General features: G+C 44.8%; 1 protein-coding gene across 1 annotated transcript in view; it reads left to right on the top strand.

The window, feature by feature from the left end:
- The first annotated feature begins 12951 nt into the window (after positions 1-12951).
- The window catches only part of TRAPPC6B (trafficking protein particle complex subunit 6B), a 60341-nt gene continuing 51050 nt past the window's right edge, over positions 12952-22242 (top strand). The window contains exon 1 of the mRNA XM_069208612.1: positions 12952-13219. Coding sequence (XP_069064713.1) covers positions 13124-13219 — 96 coding nt within the window. The 5' untranslated portion in view covers positions 12952-13123. The remainder of the gene's footprint in view (positions 13220-22242) is intronic.

Raw genomic sequence — 22242 nt, 5'->3', positions numbered from 1 at the left:
AATGTTTTACTTTGCAACGTGGAGGTACCTGGAGGCAAGTGGATGGCTGCCAAAGCTGTGACCTGGAAGGTAACTGGACAGCAAATCCGACATGCCAACGGACTAAACGAGTTGCAGGGGACGCCAGCAACAGTACAGGCTTTGAATTATATGCCAAACATGATATGTAAATATTGTGATAACAGGACACATGGTGGTTGTTACAATGAACAATAGAATACCAGCCTTCATGTTTTATATAACCGAAAGGCACATGGTTAACAACATAAGCAACGTTTCTATAATGCGATATAGAATAGGATGTAAGCAAGTTCTGCATGCAAGCATAATTAATCGTATTGTGTTACAGATAGAATGTCTCAAAGTATGATCTATTATGTGCACCATGGATACCACAGTTATGGCCCTTGCTAAAGTTACGCATTAGAAGAGATCTAGGGTCCTTGATAGCTGGGGCCACCGGAATCGGGGTAGGGGCCCTGAATTCTTTTGATGTTGAAGCCATTAGGAACAAGCTATCTTCTACAGGATATAGTACAGGAGAGGCCATAAAAGTGATTTCTCAATGGGGGCCCACACACTCACAAGAAGTATGGAAAGTCTTGCGTGGGTTGTATCGTGATTGGCAATGGCATAATTTCACTTATGAACAATTTGGAAAAAGCTTTCAAAGCACCCAAACAATGTCCGAAGGAATTCAGTGCATACCATGGCAAAGTATTGTTAATCAACAGTATGTAGACTTTAAAGCGGAATGGGGACAGCTTCAAGGTGAATATTGGAGACAACAATTGCATTTGCCTGAGGAAATATGGGTAAAGCCTATACAATTCCATTGTGAGGGAGAGATGTGTTCTGCTCATTTTGATATAGCTAGAAGCAATCTTCCCCCTGAAATGTGGTGTCCCTTTATATTGCTCCCTGTAGTAATAGGTGAAGAATGGTGGATACCTCACACAAACAAAAATGGATTGATCAAACAAATCACACCGTAGATCCCACTAGATGTGCAGATTGGTCTAAGGGATGGGTATGTACCCACACTGGACGGGCGCTAGACCCATGCCTTCACCCAATACCAGGAGAATGTGAATGGTTATACTATTAATGGCACAGACTTATATCAGATAGGAACAGAGAGTTTACCAGCATTATTAACATAAGCACTCACATCTTGTACTGACCAAGTTCACCATAACCACATTACAGACGCAAATGCGTGCGCAGTTAGAGTGGAACATCTTGCTTGTTGTTAAGCTACCCAGATAAGAGGCAATCAGGCACTACGCACAAGTTACCTTTGCTAAACTTGATATGTCAGCTAAATACACCAAGGATACAGCCATACTGATGACCATAAAAACTAAACAGCTTATGCACACTGCTTCATGCATCCAGCAAATAACTGAGCATCATTGGTATGACATCTTCTTAGGCTGGGCACTAGGAGCTATAAAGACGCTAACTATAGTGTTACAACAGCTAATTTGGTTATTGATTGTTTGTGTTACGCTAATGACTATACTATGTAGACTATATGTATGCACAAAGCAGTTTTCATACTAAAGATGCAAACGCTTAGAATAACGTTGACCAGTATTAGTAGCAACCTAGGTAGCGGAATGTCAAAGCAAATGATATCCGTTTCAACATGCATCACGCGCATCTAAGGGGTGGAGTGTTCAGTATTTAGGGAAAGTTGCGGAAGACATTGTAACGCGAAGGGTTAATTAGCTTGAGCAGTGTAGATGAGCGTGATGCCTGTTGAAACCCCCTCCCAGACATCGTGGAAAAGTTCATGATATTATTTTCACACTTGTTTGTGTAGAAGACTCCGTCTCAACCTTGAGAACGAGTACAGGGAGAAGATGGAATGTAAACAAAGGCTGTAGCAGAGCAGAGCAGACAAGTACTGATAACATTAGCTAGAAAATGCCAGAATGAGATAGAATCCAAGCTTCGAGTTACTTAAGCACTGAACTGTGTGTGAGGGAGTAGGAAGCTCGCAGATGGAATTGTGGAAGCTGCCATGGCCCAGCGCTGCCTCCCTGTTTGCTCGTGGTGCTTGAGGGGGAGAGAGGTCCAAGCAGGCGGTAGAGGGCTCCCCAGCATGTCGTGGATTAAGTTAAGTTTCCACACAGGGATAAAACACCTTTGTTTCTCTGCTCTATTATTATGACTGATTATTTATGCCTGCACTGTGTTTATAACCTGAAGTATTGAACTCGTTGTTTTATTCTGCTTTCTAAACCTATTAGTGTGAACTGCTGCAATAACTGAAACATGCATTTGGGTGTGCAGTAAATCAAAGCTTATCAGAAGTATTTAGTTTGTTTATATATTGTCTCCTGAACATCATAGTGAGAGCCTGCTGCAGTAATTGAAACATGCATTTTGGTGTGCAGTACATCAAAGCTTACCTGACGTATTCCTGAATATTGTAGTGCAATGCATTTTAGTGTACAGTTAATCAAGACATATCTGTCAATTAATTCGTTGCCTATATATATATATATATAAATAGATGCTTTTTCATTGCTATTCTTATTCTACTATTATTAATGTGCTAAATGCTTACATTTTTACCTGCAATTCTAGTAAAGCTAAATTGTATTTATAATTTGCGTGTGGTCCTTCATTGAGCGTCCTTATTGACTTATACCGCACAGGTGAACCAGCCACCTGGATAAGACACCGTGTATAGGTCAAGAGGTCTTTTACCTCTTCCTCCGTGTCCTCCCACTGTTCGGCTAACATATCTAACAAGGTGCGTGGTTGGCGACCGAACAGCATTTCAAAAGGGCTATGACCTAAAGAAGCTTGTACATGGGTACGGATAGCATACAGAACCAGAGGTAGTTTTTTCTCCAAATCCTTACCAGCCTCAGATATACTCTTTCGTAGCAAGGATTTAATGGTTTTGTTGTATCGTTCCACTAACCCATCTGTCTGAGGATGATACACCAACGTACGGATTTGCTTTAATCCAAGCAAACGACATACTTCAGCCATTAACCGAGACATAAAAGGAGTCCCTTGGTCCGTCAATATTTCTTTTGGAAAACCCACCCGTGAAAAGAACTCTATCATTGCCTGGGAGATAGCTTTAGTGTGTATACTGGAAAGGTGTATGGCCTTGGGATAGCGTGAGGCATAGTCCACTAGGACTAGAACATATTGTCTACCTCGAGTGGAAGGGGTGAGGGGCCCGATAAGGTCCATTCCAACCCTGGTAAAGGGAATGTCAATAATCGGAAGAGGTTGTAGGGGTGCAGGTTTTTGTGGAGAGGGGTTATACAACTGGCATTTGGGACACTCCGAACAATGCTTCCTTATTTCACCATAAACCCCTGGCCAATAGAATCGTCTAAGGATTGCTTCCTCAGTTTTCTCTCTCTCTAAATGCCCTTCTCCGTTATCCCCATGGGCTAATTGTAACACTTGTTGGCGGTGACTTTTAGGCACTACTAACTGCAGGGCGTTCCCTCTAGTGGGTGTAGGATTTCTATATAACAGGTTATTACGAATCAGGAACCTGGGACCTACCCCTGTTGCTGCCGCAGCCTCAGCCTGTTGCCATGCATGTTTTAAAGTGTGGTCCTCATGCTGATTCTGTCGAAAATCCCCCGTGATCGTGTAAATCTTTCCCCTTGTAGCAGGGTCGCCTAATGATGTATAGTGCTGTATATACGCCCGTCGTTGCTCTCTTTTTTGTCTCCTGCTGAGGATACTCTTTCCCCATGTGGGTTCTTCAGTGGTGATATCACTAGGCGCCTCCGCCCACCAACCCCTCAGGAGGTGTTCTTGCCCGGCTTTCTCTAATAATGAAGGGAAGTCCTCATAATCAGTCCCAAGGATTATGTCTTCGTCTAGGGTGGAGAGTACCCCGCCCCGAAGATTCTCGATTTGTTCTCTCTATTTTACTTTTACTGTGGCAAGGGGATAGTATCGTTGGTCCCCATGTACACAGGTGATGAGAACCTGGGACCCGGGTTCTTCCTGCCCTGGCAACACTAAGGGGCTGATTCTAACCTTGGCGGACGGCGGAGGCCGTCCGCCAAGGTTCCGCCGTCAGAACACCACACCGCGGTCGAAAGACCGCGGCGGTGATTCTGAGATTTGCCCTGGGCTGGCGGGCGGCCGCCAAAAGGCCGCCCGCCAGCCCAGGGCAAATCAACCTTCCCACTAGGATGCCGGCTCAGAATTGAGCCGGCGGAGTGGGAAGGTGCGACGGGTGCAATTGCACCCGTCGCGTATTTCAGTGTCTGCTAGGCAGACACTGAAATACTTTGTGGGGCCCTCTTACGGGGGCCCCTGCCGTGCCCATGCCAGTGGCATGGGCACGGCAGGGGCCCCCAGGGGCCCCGCGGCACCCCCTACCGCCATCCTGTTCCTGGCGGGCGAACCGCCAGGAACAGGATGTCGGTAGGGGGTGTCAGAATCCCCCATGGCGGCACAGCAAGCTGCGCTGCCATGGGGGATTCTGAGGGCAGCGGTAAACCGGCGGGAGACCGCCGGTTTGCCTCTTCTGACCGCGGCCGAACCGCCGCGGTCAGAATGCCCTGCGGGGCACCGCCGGCCTGTCGGCGGTGCTCCCGCCGACCCTGGCCCCGGCGGTCTTAGACCGCTGGGGTCAGAATGACCCCCTAAATCCTTACAGATCACGCTCTGACTACACCCGGAGTCGATTAGGGCCCATCTTTCTATGTTATTGACAAAGATAGGGAGGATATATTTTGGTTTTTCTCCTCCAGTCCAGAATACTCTCCCCTTTGCCAGCCCTATCTCCATGGGTTCCTCAACATCTTTTTTTTGTGGGCAATATCGGGCTATATGGCCCCATTCTGATCAATTGTAGCATTGAGGACTAGAGCTGGTATATCCAGAGGGTCCAGGGCCCCAGGGTTGTGCTCTTTCCGGTCCATGGGCTCCGGCTGGCCGAGATTGTTGTAGTCTAGGAAGGACTGGTCGGATCGTAGGAGGAGGAGCCCGGCTAACTGTAGCCCAGAAATCAGAACCTCTATGGTAAGCACAGGCAAGATCTACTGCTGTTTCATTTGTAAGTCCAGGATGCTGGCGTACCCAGTTCCGAGTGGTAGGAGGTAAAGCATCCAAGTACTGTTCTAATACTATTATATCAAACATTTCTTCTCTGGTCCTCTCTGTAGGTTGCAACCATCTCCCGGCTGAATGTTGGACTCTATAGTATAAGGTACGGGGATTTTCCTGGTGTTGCCATTTTAGATGCCTAAACTTCGTGCGATAACTCTCACTGTCCAAACCCACTCTTTCTAGGATAGTTTTCTTTATGTCTTTATATGGCAAGTTCCCACTCGGATTGATAGCTTGATACGTTGTTTGCAAGTGGCCGGTGAGTAGGGGAGCGATAGATTGACCCCATTTATCCTCAGGCCAATTAGCAGTACTGGCCACTCTTTCAAAGTTCGTGAAGAAAGAGTCGGGGTCTTCCGAGTCCTGGTATCGTTGTAACACACTACTTGGAACTGTGGGGTGTACTTTTGTATGGGCGATGGTGTCGGTAAGTTTACCCAATGCTGTTTCATGTACCAGTTGGTTATTAGCCATAATCGTCGCCTGGCTTTTTAGCGCTGTTTGCAATGCCTCCCATTCCTCTTTGGCTTCTTTCATTTGCTGTTCCCATATCAACTGAAGATGTCTTTGTCCCTCAGCCAACTGGGCTATGACATCTGCCATAGTTGCCTTCTCTTCCATAGTTGTGGATTCTTTTCTATGTTTGGAAATCCCACTTCTGACACCACTTGTGAGCGGGTAGTCGGATATAAAGCACTCTAGACCGCAGTAAGCTGAAGAAAGGTTTATGTTTATTGAAAGTTGAAGATGTAGGAGAAACCAGGTGAGTATTTGGTTGTATGACTTGAGGGTGGGGATCGTCTTGAGAGTCTATCTTCACTCTTCGTTTCTGTCTCCTTGGTTCACAAGTCATTCCCGGGAAGTGCATGTGGAGAGAAGAGGAGACAGCAGTAAGTGTACATGCCACCCAACTCGGTTTAGTCTTTATATCCTTTTCTTTCCCCCCCTGACTCTCTGTTCGTCTTATTACAATTGTTAGTAATAAATAACAGATGTTGTCTTTCTTCAGTGTTTTTACTTCTATCCTTTCTATTTTCCTAGTATGTGGACCTACACATGGATTTGCTGGCCTTCGTTTTGGATTTTCTACAAGGACTCGGGTACGTAGTATAATCGTTTCCTTCCTCACCTTTCCTCTGATATTTATCTGTTTACTCTGTTCCAGCCCCCCCCCTCCTTTCCTCCGTTTTCGTATTGGTTATGAGTCCTCGTTTTGTTTTCTTTCCCCTCCCGCTGTTCCACACTTTCCGACCTCCCTCCTTGTACCCTCTGTCTCTCACTCGCACAATCGTTCAGGGACGTAGTCCCACGCACCTGAACGGCCACGCTTCTCCTGAAGCATGGCGGGATGCAGCCACTCGTCTCCCCGGATGCCTGGATCAGGTTCTCCGGACGCTCGTCTTTCGTCTGCAGCTTCAGGGCTTGTAGGAGACCGCCGTCTCCTACTCTTTGGCGACTTCCGATCCTGGTCTTTCACCTTCACGTCTCGGTTGCTGGGTGTTTCTTCTTTCACGAAAGGGTTCACAGCGCTCCCCTCCTCTCCTGGGAGTTCCTCCAAGGCTTTGAACGCCATGAAAGTCAGCCGCAGTAGTTTTGAAGTGTCAGCGCATCGCCACTGCCGGTTCTTCCACCAATCACGATCAGGGAGCCTTAGAGCACCAGGGGCAGAGTCAGCACAAGCAGGAGCAGAGTGTGGGCGAGCAGAGTCCAGCCCGTCACACCATGTAACATTCTCTTGTTTGTACACCCATCCTTCTGCCGACATAGTCCATTTTAGATTCCGGAACAATGGAAAGAAAACATTTGTTCCATTTTTTTCATTTTCTAACACACCTACGTGATCTAGAACCTTGCTCTCCTTTGCAGGAGAAGAAAACCTAGACAACCCCTTTTGTACAAAACCCAGTCTCTTAATTCTCACTCAATCACCTTCCTGAACAACAGAACCTCTGTGTTGCTTCTCCTTGGTATTGTATTTCTCCTGCACTGCAGTTCTCACATCCACCACACTTCCCACCTTATCCATATCAACATGCTCCTAGCCATCCATTCCTTATTTAACTTCAAACCAGCTCCTCTACCTCTTAGTAACGTGAACGGGGATATCCCTGTGCTAATGTGGGGTCTGGTCCTAATCCCCTACAGTAGGTCTTCAGCAGATTCTTTCCACTGTAGCCCATTGACAAGTGCAAACTGCAAATTGTCTCTTATGACATGGTTCAACCTTTCCACCAACCCTTGGCTACAAGGATGATATAGGGATGTTTGAATGTGCTTTATCCCCAAGCCAGCTAAGAAATCTGCCAACTCTCTAGAAACTAGTTGTGTCCCATTATCAGTTACGATCACTTCTGGGGAACCTTCTCTCAGGAACACTTCTTTAAAAAATGTAGTGACGGAACCAGTGTTTATGTTATCCACAAATGTCACTTCAGGCCATTTGGTCATGTAGTCTACAATTACTAGGGCATGCTTCGGTGTACTTCCAATAACCCCAAACGGTCCTGAGATATCAAATGTCAACTTAGATCATGGCACATTTTTAACCTCATTTGGGTTCACAGAGGAGGGACACGTCACCCAAGATTTGTCACTCAGCACACACATGCAACAGTCCCGCACAGTGTTCAATTGCTCTATCCACCTTAGGCCACCAGAAATCCTCTCTTACTCTACGCTTCATAGCATGAATCCCAAGATGCCCCTCATGTGCCAAGTCTAACACTTTTTTTCCACAAACTGCCAGGGACTATCAGCTGAGTACCTCTATGCATTATATTCCCAACAATGGATAATGCCTCTTCAACTCTTTTGTAGGGAATTAAAGCTTCTGGGGTGTTTTTCACATTAGGCCATCTGCTTGTGATTAAATTCTTTACCTCCTCCAACTCTTCATCATTCAAATATGCATTTACCCACTCCTGCTCCATCAACGCTCCTTTAGAGACTTCACCAACAGAACTCACCTGACACACAATTTCCATTTCATCTACTGTGCCTGATTCGTCTTCACACACTGTCAAAGTTAATCTGGACAGACAATCAGCCACCCGATTCTTCACACCTGGCATATACTCTAGTTTGTATTTGAATTCATGTAGTCTATATTGCCACTTTGCAATGCGGGGAGTGGCCCTGCCCCTTCCCTTTGGGGTGAAAAGATCCACCAATGTCTTATGGTCTGTTCTTAATATAAATTCTTTTCCCCACAGAAAATGTTTAAAATGCTCTACACCACTCCCCATGGCTAGGGCTTTTTTCCAATTGTAGAGTATGTAGATTCCACCACCCTCAAGGTTCTCAATGCAAAAGCAATAGTGTCCTCCTTTGAATTATTCCTCTGCTGCATAAGAACAGCACCGACACCTGTATTACTCGCATCAGTTGAAATTATACGTGTCATTGATATCAAAAGCCTTGAGGGGATGCACATCAGCTATACTCTTGTTCATTAATTCAAATCTATTGTCACATTCCTTGTCCCATGTAAACTTGACAATTCTCTTCAAAAGATAACGTAAACATGCTGTTATACCCAAGAAATTGTGCATAAATTTTGCATAGTACTCTACTAAGCCAAGAAAAGACCATAATTGTTTTTTGTCTGTAGGTATTGGTGCATGTCGAATCGCATCTAAAATTTTCATCTTGGGTTCAACGCCCTTTTCCGATACGTGATGTCCCAAATAATCTACACCTTCCTGCATAAACCTGCTTTTGTCTTTCCTTAAAGTCACCCCATTTGACCTGGTAACTTCCAAAACATTCTTTACTCTTTCATCATGCATTTCTACAGTTTCTCCAAATATCAAAATATCGTCTTCAAAATACTTGACTCCTTTTTTGTTATCAAACTTGTTCATCAAATGCTGAAATACTGCAGATGCCGATGCCAGTCCAAACGGCATACGGACATACCGATATACTTCTTCAGGAGTCACAAATGACATGTAGTGTCTAGAATACCTACTCAACTCTACCTGATGGTATGCAGAGGATATGCCAAGTGAGGTGAAAAAATGTGATCCTTTCAAAGTTGCCAACATTTCATTAATGTTTGGTAGCGGTTTACGATCAACCCAAATATTGGCATTTAAGTTTCTCAAATCCACACTAAGTCTTAAGGATTTGTCATTCCTGTTTAACTCAGCACGTAAGGCCAACTGTACTTTGCGCACCTTGTGAGCCACAGCCCTGGCACCTTGTTTTAATATTATGCGATGGTTAAACCCTTTGAGCTTTCCTAACTCCTCTGCAAATATTTATGGCTAATCATTGATCCAATCCTTAATTACCCCATACCAATCTGGTAAATACTGCTACTTTTTTACAACACCATATCAGGGTGATTCGGGTCCAGGACGATTCCTAACACCCCTTGTTCATCGCAACCCAACAAATTAGCTCCCTCCTTAATAACATATACAGTTCCTACTGCACATTTCCGATCGAATTTCAAATTAGCTTCAAATTTTCAAACCCCCTCTACAAGCTTTCCACTGTTAGCGGACATTTTTATGCGGGATTCATGCATAACCATATTGTTACTATCCTTAAAATCTATCACATTAATTAATGTTAATGGGGGCCCTGAATCTGCTAGAAACCTCACATTTTCATTGGTCACAGAAACCACTGGGTCTCCATCATGGATGGTATCTCTACAGTTCCGTTGTCTTTCTGACTATCAGATGAGAGCACGAGGATAACATTCTCTTCTTCATCCGAGTCCACATAGCTCTTTCCAATCATTCTAACTGTCTGCGCCGTATTCTTTGTGCTAGTGCTTGCTTTGCATACCCGTGCAAAATTACCTCTTTTCCCGCACTTGAAACATAATTGATTCACGGCTACACAGGCTTTTGAATTGCCCACGAGATTTACTTCCACACCGGTAGCATGCTATTTCATTTTTCTTCCTGGAAAATAAAACCTCCTGATCACCATATCCGTTTTCTTTATATCCTCTCTTGGTCGTTTTGCAACTTGTTTCACTTTTATTTGTCTTATCTCTGAAGACTTAACGTTTTCGTTCATTACACTCATGCAAAGTTGTGAATGTTCTATACTCCTAGCCAACTTCAAAGCAGTTTCTAAATCTGCGTCTTCTGTGGATAATAGTTTTTCTTCTATCTTTTTGTTATTTGTCCTCTCAATTTAATTGTAATTGCGCATTATCTCATCTCTGAACACTCAATAATTGCAACTCATTGCAAGTTTATGGAGTGCTGCCACAAAATCGTCTATTGACTCTCCCAGAATGCGGGTGCGCTGAAGAAATGTATGCCTTTCAAGAACTACGTTTTTTCTAGGGTTGAATCTCTTGTCCAATGTGCTAATTATAGACACATATTCATCTATTGTAGACGTTGATTCAATTCCATCATCCCCTACTGTCAAAATACTCACTGGTTCCATCGGTAATATTTTTAATATATTCCTGCATTCTGCACCTAAATTATATATTTAAAGTGCTTTTTTCTTTTTAGAAGTAAACGTGTCCCTATCTATGGCCTCTAAGTATGCCTCAAATGTCTCTTTCAACATTTTCAAGTCAACCTGGTGTGTTCCTGACACCTGTAAAAATGGTGCAGGTGCAGGTATCCTTTCCATCTTGAGTTTTGCATTTTCACCTTTCAAATTTCTGTGCTTCTCAGTTATAATGCTCCTTTTGATTGGAATTACAGACTATCTAGACCTTTAAGCGTTCCTTTTTTTCCTATTCTAATCAAGGTTTTCTTGTTGTTAATGCATCCTATGTAATTATTTAAATATACGCTTGATTGTTCTCAAATTATTTACTTTTCAATTTTTCACCCGTTTGTCTTTTTTCCAGTTGGTTGGGCATGTTGTTTAAAATTCTCCCTAACCTGCCAGTATAGCCACCAGACATTTGCGGTACATTGCCTCCAGCAGGTCCGTAGTCCTTCCTATATGTCCCTCTATTCTTCCCCACATTCAATTTGTCCACCAGACATGCGCAGTGTTGGAACCACACCTCCACAGTTCACTCAACTCCGTGAACAGCTGCTGTTATACCGCAATCGTTGTGATCACCATACTCCACAGCAGCTCACGGCCGCTTGAAATTGGCTTAACGCCTTCCGATTAATCCGTCCCCCAAGCAATGTGCCTCTCCTAGCTTGCTGCACACACCTGAATTTTGTGACACAGTACAACCACAAGCATGTTCCGATGCTCGCTTCTCCCCCTGGATCGCTTCATCCCATCCCTGTCTACACTGAAAGGAGGACGACATCGTCTTGGTGATCTTTTCCTTCATTCCTCTCCTTTCCTCGTCCCAGCAAGAACTGCTGTTTTCCCACCACCCCCCCAAGGTTCAACATTCCACGCAGAGAACTGGCACCACCCAGCCCCACCATTCTATGCATGACATACCATCACAGTGCATTCTGTATAACTTTCCACTTAATGCAAAGATCCACTCCATGTAACATTGCACACAAAGCAGCTTTGAATTTCTGCAAGTGAGCTGTCATGTGTGACACCATCAGCTGGCCTAGCTTTTTAGCCGACCAAATTTTTGATGCTAGGACTTTTAAACCCATAGTTATAAGAAAAGTGAGAATGCAACTCCAGCCAAAGTTCTGTTGCTGAAAAAACAGGAAAGGTTATGATTCTGTTTCAGTGAATGCTGAGACTGACTGGAGACATGCTGTACTCTGCTGAAGGTGCCTTAACTATCTGACGTATTGTGCCAGGAGATATATTTAGCCAATAGAAAGGGTTGCCACCTACCAAAAAGAAGAAAAAAAACAGCCATTTATTGTTGTTGACTACCCGGACATGATACTAAATAGGCCTTTAAACAAAATAATATGTATTCTATTTTAACATGACGTTTTGACTTTGTTCGCTTCAATTATTAGTCAAGGTTCTTTAAAGCGGCTCAATAACACATTTAAAATAGCTTTCTATTTATATTTGCTGATTGGAGTTTGTACAAATAAGAACAAAAATGTAGAGATACAACAATCTGGTCTGTGGTGAATACGTTTATTACTGTAAAAACAGACAAAACAAGCCGTCTTAATGCCGGCGATGGCACCAACCGTCTCCCTCCGAATCCTCCCCGGTTGCCACGCTCGAACTTAGGGCCATATGTACGAACACATTTTCCCATAGACACAGAATGGGTAAAAACCTTTGCTACATCTGGCCCTTAGTGACAACAATAGGCGAAGGACCAATGTCACGAAGCACAAGCATTGCAACATAAAACTATCTACCTACTTGACGCGATTTGTTTTTTTGTACGGGCCGGGATATTAAAATATTGGTGGAGCTGCTACAAAACCAGCCAGGTATTGGCTGTTAATATAGCTCACTTTAATAATGTTTTGCTACTCGAAAAATGCACGCACCTTAAGGGTCGCACCGCCCTAAAGCCGACCCTGTCTATGTACCTGATACTACCCTCATATGGAGGATGCTACCTCCATAAAGTCAACGCCACGGTCTAAACAAGACCAGGGCACCCACTTCAACGGAATCACCCATTCTGAAAACCTTCGCCATCACTCAATAAATATTTAATCTCCACTGACCTCAAAAGGCTCACGTAAAAAAACCACTCCATCTTGCACACCCTGGAGATTCAAAAGGTTCAGAGGTATGCAGTTATGCACCGAATTACTGCTACTTACCTACAAGACTTTGGTAAATACAAAAAACACTAAATCTACAGGCTATAACCCGCCAGTTCCATTCCTTTTCTATGGGCTTTTATCACGCTCTTTCCTTGTAACTCTGTTACCCAGCGCAGCTAACCGCTCGCATAACTTTACTATACACGTCAAAGGAGCTGAGGAGGCGGAAATGGACTGTCGAAAACGGAAGTGACGGCCCTCGCGTTGGTGGGCGGGGCCGGAGTGTGCCCAGTGCTGGGCTGTCAGCTGGTGACCTGGTGTTCGGCGGCCGTGACTGGGAGCCGCGGTGTGCAAGGAGTCCCTGCTCCCCAGCGGGCCACAGGGCCCCGGCACCCGGGAGGATGAACAAGCAGGAGATGGCGGATGAGGCGCTCTTCCTGTTGCTGCATAACGAGATCGTGACCTGTGTCTACAAGTCAGCCGAGCAGGGGGAAGTGGTGAGGACGGGGAAGGGGTACTCCGTGAAGCAAGAGTTTGAGGTGGTGGGCACAAGGGAGGAGGCACCAGGATGGGGTGCTGAGCACGGGATGCAGGGGGCAGCGGTGGTACTTTGTGAATAAGGGTTTAAAGGGGAAGCCGGCATTATGTGTAGAGGACAAATGGTACTCCTTCGTTTAAAGAGTTAGCTGGGTCCCTGGCAACCGCCGCCCTAAGCTGTCCTAACGTTGCCAGTGGTTGTCGGGAAGAGCAGCGAATGATAGGTGGATAGCATAACGAGCATAGGTTGGCGCTCGCTGGAAGGTGAAGAACACGGAAAAGCATAAGGGTAGTGGGAGGGGTTTCAAATCGCAAACATCCATATAGCACAAATGAAACAACAGTAATGAAAGTAAACTGCTGGAGTACCCTTGTCGGCGTGCAGACATAATTGTATACTCGTGCAATTTGACAGCATCCAAAGAATAATGCTTTCTGCTGAATTAATCACACAGGGAGCGCTAAGTAGCTCAAAAGATTCAATAAAGAAGTCTCAAATAAATCAGGAACATCTATAAAAGAAAGTAGTTTTACCCCCCAACCCTCTTTTGTTTGTTAGTTCTTACTGTTGCACATCTTTTTAGGTCCAGCGTAAGCGTATGACCTCTTGTACACTTTTAGTTAGGTCGAGCGTAAGCATGTGACCTCTTGTATACTACTTCTGTGGGCTTCCAACTATTTCATTTGTTAGTTTCAGTGTCATTTTAAAAATCCTTACTTGCTAGTCAGTCATGCCTCTTTGCCCCTTCTTCCTCTGTGTGGGAGCAGGGACCAACTACTGTATAGTTACACTTTGTTCTGTTTATCGGGTTTGCAGCTAACTTTTTTTTTTTTTTTTTTTTTTACTTTCATTCCTGCTCCTGTCCAGGGAAGCATCCCTTTTCATTTGCAGAGCATTCTTCCTTTGGGCTTAGCTGTAAACAAGGCTATAAATCAGGCTGTTATTTTGGTCACATTTGGTCTTTGTGGGCCCTCTGCACCCTCTCTCAGCTGCCTTGCTCCTGCCCTTCCTTGGCTTGGATTTTCTTTACCAAGTGTTCCTGTCTGTGTGCTGAAAGGGCCAGTATCAGGAACCCCACATGCACTCTCTGCCAGAGCACCTCTGTTCTTTGTCAGTACACTCTGCTGCTCCAGTACTGGGACCTTGGGTGCAGCTCCATAGGTGCACCACAGTTCACACCTTCCAAGCCCTCAGTCGTGCCTAGAACGCTACACGGGCTGTTTGCCAGAGCACCTCAGTTCTTGCAGTCAGTACACACTGCTGCTCCAGTACCGGGAACTCAGGCGCAGCTCCATCAGTGCACTGTAGTTCACACACTCCGAGCCCTCAGCTATGCTAGTGACAGGAACCCCTCACATGCTGTCTGCCAGAGCACCTCAGTTCTTGCAGTCAGTTCACTCTGCTGCTCCAGTACTGAGATCTTGGGCGCAGCTCCATCAGTGCACCACAGTTCACACACTCCAAGCCCTCAGCTGTGCCAATGCCAGGAACCCCACATTCGCTGCCTGCCAGTGCACCTCAGTTCTTGCAGTCAGTACTCTGCTGCACCAGTACTGGGACCTCAGGCGCAGCTCCATCAGTGCATCTCAGTATACACACTCCAATCCCCTCAGTCGAGCCTGTGCGACCCCACACACACTGTCTGCCAGAGCACCTCAGTTCTTACAGTCAGTATACACTGATGTTCCAGTACTGGGACCTTGGGCGCATCTCTATCAGTGCACCTCAGTTCACACACTCCAAGCCCCTCTGCTGTGCCACAACCCCACACACACTGTCTGCCAGAGCACCTCAGTTCTTACAGTCAGTACACTCTGCTGTTCTAGTAGTGAGACCTCGAGCGCAGCTCCATCAGTGCACCTCAGTTCACACTCCAAGCCCTCAGCCGTTTGTTTTGCTTCAGTAATAACTGAGCTGAAACACTCATGCACTGACAAAAATCTCTGGAATGCGCTTCTTAGTCTAAAGTAGACTTTTATTAAATCACTTTGCAAGGTTCGTGAAGGAGATTAGCATGCTGAAAGTGCACATTTAAAAATGGTCACAGCAATGCAATGAAAACATGTACAAATGATTCTCCACTGCCATATACACAACAAATATATACATGCAAAGATACAAATACTTGTATTGATATATATTCATACACAATGCAAAGCAAATAATTAGTAAAAATTAATCACCATGGGACCTATCTGGTGCTTCATCCTTCTCATGGCAGCAAATCGTTGACCCCGGTTCGACTGCAGTGAGAAAAAGAGATCTACCCTCATGGGAAATATATCAGGCATTCAATGTCTCAATACTGATTGAGGTCTCTGAATCTCCCCACCGTCGACCTTGGTCTCTTATATACTTTTAACAAACAAGAAAGGAGAATTCTAAAAACTCCCTCCCACTGCATAAGTTAATTATTCGAAACATGCTGGTTACTTTAGGTCAGCTTTGAAAAAAACACGTCAGGAATTGGCCAGAATCCCAAGGTGCTCTCTATCAAAACAAAACCGTTCCCTGCCGTCCTAGTACATTCTTAGCCTAAGCCCTTGGTGAGAAAAGAACACGCAGAATAAAAACATGAGCACACTGTATAACGTGTGCATGGAAAATTACTTGCAGCTTTTAACGTGGCAGTGGCTAATTCTAAAATAAAGTCAATAGGCAAAATGAAGTTGATGGTCACTAATGTGACAGTGTGCTGCTAGGCTAAGTGCAACGTGGAGTCCGTGGTCAAAACACAAATATCATTACACTGTGCCAGAACCCCACACACGCTGTCTGCCAGACGATGCCAGTTCTTACAGTCAGTTCACGCTCTGTTGCAGGAGTAGGAGCTCTGGTGCAGCTCCATCAGTGCACCTCAGTTCTACCCCGGCGAGGTCACTTCCTTTCCTATAGTGGGACCCCGCTCACATACAGTTCCATTACAGCAGCTCAATTCTAATATTCACTGCCAAGCCAATAATGAACCCAGAAGAGCAAAATACAGCTCAGCCAGAGCACCCAAAGTCTAACATCCAACGCCACTGTTGATGGGAACCACCACAGCTCCGCCAGAATCCATAAATTCAAACATTCAGTGCACATTTCTTCTCAGTATTAAGGCTCACACACACACACACACACACCCTTCAGAACTACTCGCTTCTCTGGTTCAGAGGCAATGCCACTCCCATACTGGGCTCCACTCGCAGCTTCAGCAGAGCACCTCCAAGCTAACACTCGCCAACACTGGCACACCAATACTAGGTTCCACATATAGCTCCATTAACATACCTCACTTCTGACCATGTGTGCCCGTTACTAGTACTGCAGCCCACATACTACTGTCAGTGCACCTCAACTCTAACCTGCAGCGCCCCATTATTCCAATAACAGGAATTTCACCGCGCTCCGTTTCTCATTCCTCACCCTCTGCCTTTCTCTTATTCCAGCCCTGGGCCGGGACACAGCTCTGTCTATACCCCCAATCTTGATCTACAGCGCCATAATATTGCTGTATTGGGGTTCACATACAACTCAACTAATGCACCTCCTGCTGTTCTGGAGTGCCCCCTGCTGTTCCACATTCTGACTTATGTTTGAGTGTGTGGATGAGCTAATTAAATCTATTGTTAGCTGCCATCTTTATTTGGGCAGGTCTGTTTCACCTATCTCAGTCCGTTCTTCCCTTTACTCTGTTTACTCTCAATGTTTTCTTTCTCGCCCAATTTTCTCTTTTCAGCTCTTAAAATCCACAGGTTAACAGTTTCACTCTTTCTTTCAATTGTTTATTTCTAATCCTCTCCCTTTAAAAAAAAAAAAAGTCCCTCTTTCTCTTGCTACCTCCTCTTTTTTTAAACGTGCAAAAACTTGGTTATTTCTTTCCTTGTTTCATTCATTTTTTTTTTTTCATCAGGCATTTGTTCATTCTTTCGCTGTTTTTTATTTTGAGCGCTTAAGCGCTCTGACGTGTTGTAATTTATCTATGGGCTTTTAACCACGCCCATCACTATCACTGGTTCATGGGCTTGCCTTTCAAAAATCTTTTGTTAACATTGGTAAATGCTTTACGTTTGTCCCTCCTTGGGGCAGTTTCTTTACCACTTTGGCCATCAGCCCTGTTACATGGGTAATTGAATGTTTGCCTATTCTTTTGACTGCAAGCAAACTTCTTTTTCCTTTTGTGTCTTTCCTTTGCGCTTAAGCTCATTGCGGCTGTGATGCTTTGAATTGGCCTGCTTATGTCAACTGTTTTACTTTTCATTTTTTAGTTTATGTGGCAAGAAAAGTCCAGTTAGGAATTTACAACGCTAATAGCTCTAACTCGAGGAAATGCAAGACCCATGCATTGCAAATGCTTGCTTTTTTTTTTTTTTGTTTTTGTTTTTACTGTTGAAGTTTATTCCTTGACCCCTCCACCCCTTCTCTGTCTCCCAATAGTATTTAGCCCTCTGGGCCTCTCTTTCCACTCAGGGTATTTCTTTCATTTTCTTTGACCACGCTGCTCCCGGAACCTTCTTCATGATCACTGAGGTCCTTGCCCTGCCTGATCATTCCAGAGGGATTCTTGGACATTGACACTCGCTGTCATCCAGCTCACCACGCTGACTTGCTTGCAGCCCTACCTAGAATACATTCGCTGTTTTAAGCGTACTTGACCATTAATCCTTATCTGGATCCAATAACTAACCCTCTTTTTTAGATGTTCCAGAATTCTTCAAGAGCTCATTACTGTATTGTTATGAAACACTACCCACTCGAAGGCCAGGTTGTGGAGTAAGTTTGTTTAAGGTTTCGTTCTGTGTGACATTTCCATTTTTTAGGGCAGTGGTTCCCAACCTTTTGATTCTGGCGGACTCCCAATGATTCATTACTGGAAGCTGGGGACCTCAAGTAATTTGTACAGTTTAAATTTCAAACATTAATTTATTTCGCAAAAAATACACAACAAACAAATACTCGAGTTACTAAAGATACGATTATTTCATATTGAAAAAATATACAAAAATTGAAACATTTTAATGGGAAGGTTGGTACTGCATCTTGGCGACTAACTTTTCAATGTTTGGAATTATTTAGGAAAGTTGAATCCTTAGGTCAGAGTCTACATTTCCTAAGCGATTTCTGTTTTTATGTTTTTTAGGTACATACGATCTAAGAACTTTTTCACATAAATATGTGGTGGGAAAAGGAATTAAAACCATAAGGTCCTCTCTCCTCTCTATAACTTCTCTGTAACATGCAATTAATTATTTTATAGCACCTCTCATACCAGTGTAGGGTGTTGAAGCACTTTACAGGGACTGCAAGGTGTAGGATTCACATGTCTGGTAGGCATTTTCTAAGATTGCTTGGTCTGGAGAAGCAAAAGCTCAGGATTCAGAACATAACACAGTGAATAGCGTTGGCTTGACAAAATCCCAATCTCTCTCCAGCAGGTGCATCAATCACCAGAGTTATCTTGACAGTTTTATTTTTGCCCGAACATGGCTTTGCAGTACCTTTAAAACTGCTGCACGAAGGAAGTAATAAATATAAAAGCACACACTTTTCTGTCCGAGGCCCCAGCTGGAGAAGTGCCTTCCTGCGGGCCCAGGCCCATGGCCCCCCTGGAATTGTCACAGATCCCTGGGGGGGCTGCGTACCCCAAGCTGAGAACCACTGTTTTAGAGTGCGGATGTGTGATGTTTCTGTACCTTATGTGTGACGCCTTATCCCGGGCAGTGTGACGTCCACGCAATGAGGTAAATTTCAGGTATTGCTACTTAAAATGAAATATTGTGCTTTAGATATAGCCCTGAAACTGCACAATGCTCCGGAACTAGTTACACAGGTTCACTTAACTAAGTCCTTTCTCTAAAATAAACACGTATTTACATTCAAAGTCCTTGAAATCAAATAATGTAACATACACTCATTTTAATATTTACTTAAAATATATTAACCAACATTTGGCCCTGCAGACAAAATGCATCATACTAATTTAAAATTTGTTTTCTACTGTTAGCATGATTGAACCCACAAATAGGACATGCAGGAATCACTTCAGTTGCCAGTAGCTGACTGTCTGGCTGGTGGCTATAAAGTAGCACCAAGTCATGCAAAGACAGGAGAACAGCTTTCCAAAATTAGCCCTATATTGTATGAGATTTTCAGCCAGTTATGACATTTCTTTTCTAATATACAGTTGCATTCTGGGACTTGTAGTTTACCTGAACTGTTTTCTGTACAGTTGACTACAAAGCCAGAACTCACTTAAGAAGTCTGATACGACAGATAAGACAAGAAGACATGGACTCATCAGAGACCCAATTTGTACATGTTGCTGACACCATGCGTGCAGGGCTACAATAAGTATTCAGGACCTGCTGACAGTTTTGAGTAAAGACAGTCCCTTATTAGTACACCTTGGAGGGCAGGAGCACACTTGCGTCACAAAGCATGTCAGGTTATGGTCTCTGCTGAGATCACCATTTCGCATAGTGTATAGTAGCAAGGCCTGGGAGAAACAAAAAGTGAAAGCAGCCTTAAGCGAGGCATGGGAAAAAGCAATGCTTTCTAAAGTAAATTAAATAAATTACCAGCCTCATTCTAATGTCTACTCAAAATACCAAAACACACAAATATATGGACTATCTCTTTGGTAATACTTTGTCAACAGAGCTTTATAGAGTGCCCCAGTGTTATATATCATTAAGCAGAACTGGCAGTGATTGTTGGGGTGAGAGGATAGACTTTGTAGCTGCACAGCCATGCCTGGCAGCAAGGACCTAATCCATTCACTGTCTCCAAATGTGCTTGTCACAAACAAATACACAAATTAAAAGTTTTTTCCTATATGCATTTCCTAGCCAGCCAGGTTCTTCCCCTTGGTCTTGCTTTAGCTTTTGAGAGGTTTCCATGTGCAAGCCACACCCCCAGTTTGTAACCATGGCAACCACCTCTCTGAGCCTTCCAGGCAGCAGCTAAATGCTAGTCAGGTTCAGCACTGGATTGTTAACCCTTGGTGAGCCAGCACCCGCCTGCAACCACTCTTAAGTGTCTTGATCAATCAGCCGGTCCTCGTACAAAAGACTTAAATATGCGCGACAATTCTGGCAAGTGCGGGGATGCAGGTAAATTACTAAATTTGCGTTAGTCAAGCGCCTGATGAGTGGCGCTTGGCAGGACTGTATATCCATTAACTCTTCTGGAATTTCAGCCCTCCTTTTTATATTAATCTAATTTTTATGATTTGCATATTTCCTGCTCTTGCTTCTGTATTAATCCATTAATGCTGATGATGGTGCTTAAGTCACTATAGGTCGAAACGTCATCGACTCCTTATGCCATTTGAACATAGTATGTTTATCGGTTATAATGGAGTCTGACTATTTGAGTTCCCCGATCTGTACACACTTGTATGAAGTATATTTTGCTTGTAGTTCCAAGGCCACCTTGTATTATAGAGTCCAGATGCTACCAGGCGGCTCCCGCCCCAACACCCGCCACACGCAACCGACAAAGACTGTCTGTTTTGCATTGGAAGGAATTTATTTACAACGTTGGGATTAAAAACACACAGTTAATTTCAATTAAAATGACATCAATACATTTGTAACATTTCAATCAATCAAGTCATTAATCTTGCAAGCACTCAGGCATCTAATGGATCCATCTGCTTCCGAACTTCCGTTGGACCACCCAGGTGAACTGTACCTCACCTGTATCCCTGGGGGGGGGGGGTGGTTCCCCACACTTCACTGTCCCTTGTGCTAAAGTTCCGCCCCCTCCCCAAAAACACCAATCTGCTATGGGGTGTAACAGGGTGGCCAGGAGCGGGAGCCCCGTGCCCACCCCAGCGATCTGGGCTCCCTAACCCCCAAGCTGATGTGTTATCCCGCCAGTTGGTTCAGAACTGCAGGAGCCTACCTTCGGTGTTTTCCTGGGGTCCCTGCCTTTGTGACCCCTCTGTTGCTTAAGGTGACTGTAGTATCTCCTCTCCCTCCAAACTCTAACCTACAACCAGGGGATGGGAGGGTGTGTTATGCTGCTCCAGGCCCCAGTCACCACCTCCTCATCCACTAAAAAGGCTGAGGCCTTCTCTGGGGGACACTTATGTACCTCCCCAACGGATGCGGCGCCAGCAGGCGGACCCGGAAATGACGCGGCCCGCATGACTCCAGGATCATGCATTTCCACCCTCCCGCCTCGCCAGCCAAGGGGGCGGAAGTGTTGCCGGTAAGCCAACGCACGACAAGTGCGCAGGGCTTGGGCCAAGGCGGCCTGTGCTCTAAGAGCCCCCCCCCCCACAATTTAGGGGGGTGCCACTCTACCATACACACTGCTGCACATGCTTATTGCTACCCCAGTATGACCGCTTGGGCATAGGGCACTGTGTATTTGTAGCCGAGTCCAAGGTGGACAATTGGAAACCCTAGAGAAAAAAAAGGGGGAAGGAAAAAGGAAACTTAAGTTTAACTACGGCGACTCCGGTAATAGATGGTATGCCGGATTGTGGGGAAGTTGCATTTTCAGTTAGGCTAATACATAATAATTGGAAACCTCAATCTCCGAATGAGGCATGCTTCAGTTGGGCCGGGGTCCTAATGGGGGGGATATGGCATCCCTAGCTTTGTAGGCAAGGCGGGCTATCATGAGCCTCTTCCACTACTTCCAAGCCTTCCTTCCGTTGCTCCCTTTACACATCTCCTCTACGTCTGGTCTACCTTCCGTGGTGTGTACATATAGTTGGTGCCCACCCTGTCGTCGGATTCAGTATCTACTTTTGGTTGCAGCCATGCTTTCATTATCTCTGTCCAGAGGTGTGCTATAGAGCGCCTTCTGATCTAGTTGCTGTCTTCTTTTCTTAAGTTCTCGCTCTTCTGCTCCCACCTACTTCGTAATATCTTCTTCCCATTCATCAAAACTTGGGCATCTGGCCGATTTCCAGGTAATTGTAATGCGCATCTTTGCCAAAACCAGTGCTAGACCTATGAACCGGGACCCAACCTTGCACTTCCT

The sequence above is a fragment of the Pleurodeles waltl genome, chromosome 9, assembly GCF_031143425.1.
Source record: "Pleurodeles waltl isolate 20211129_DDA chromosome 9, aPleWal1.hap1.20221129, whole genome shotgun sequence".
NCBI classification, from domain to species: domain Eukaryota; kingdom Metazoa; phylum Chordata; class Amphibia; order Caudata; family Salamandridae; genus Pleurodeles; species Pleurodeles waltl.
The sequence above is the reverse complement of the archived record's forward strand: the minus strand, read 5'-3'. Positions and strand labels throughout refer to the sequence as shown.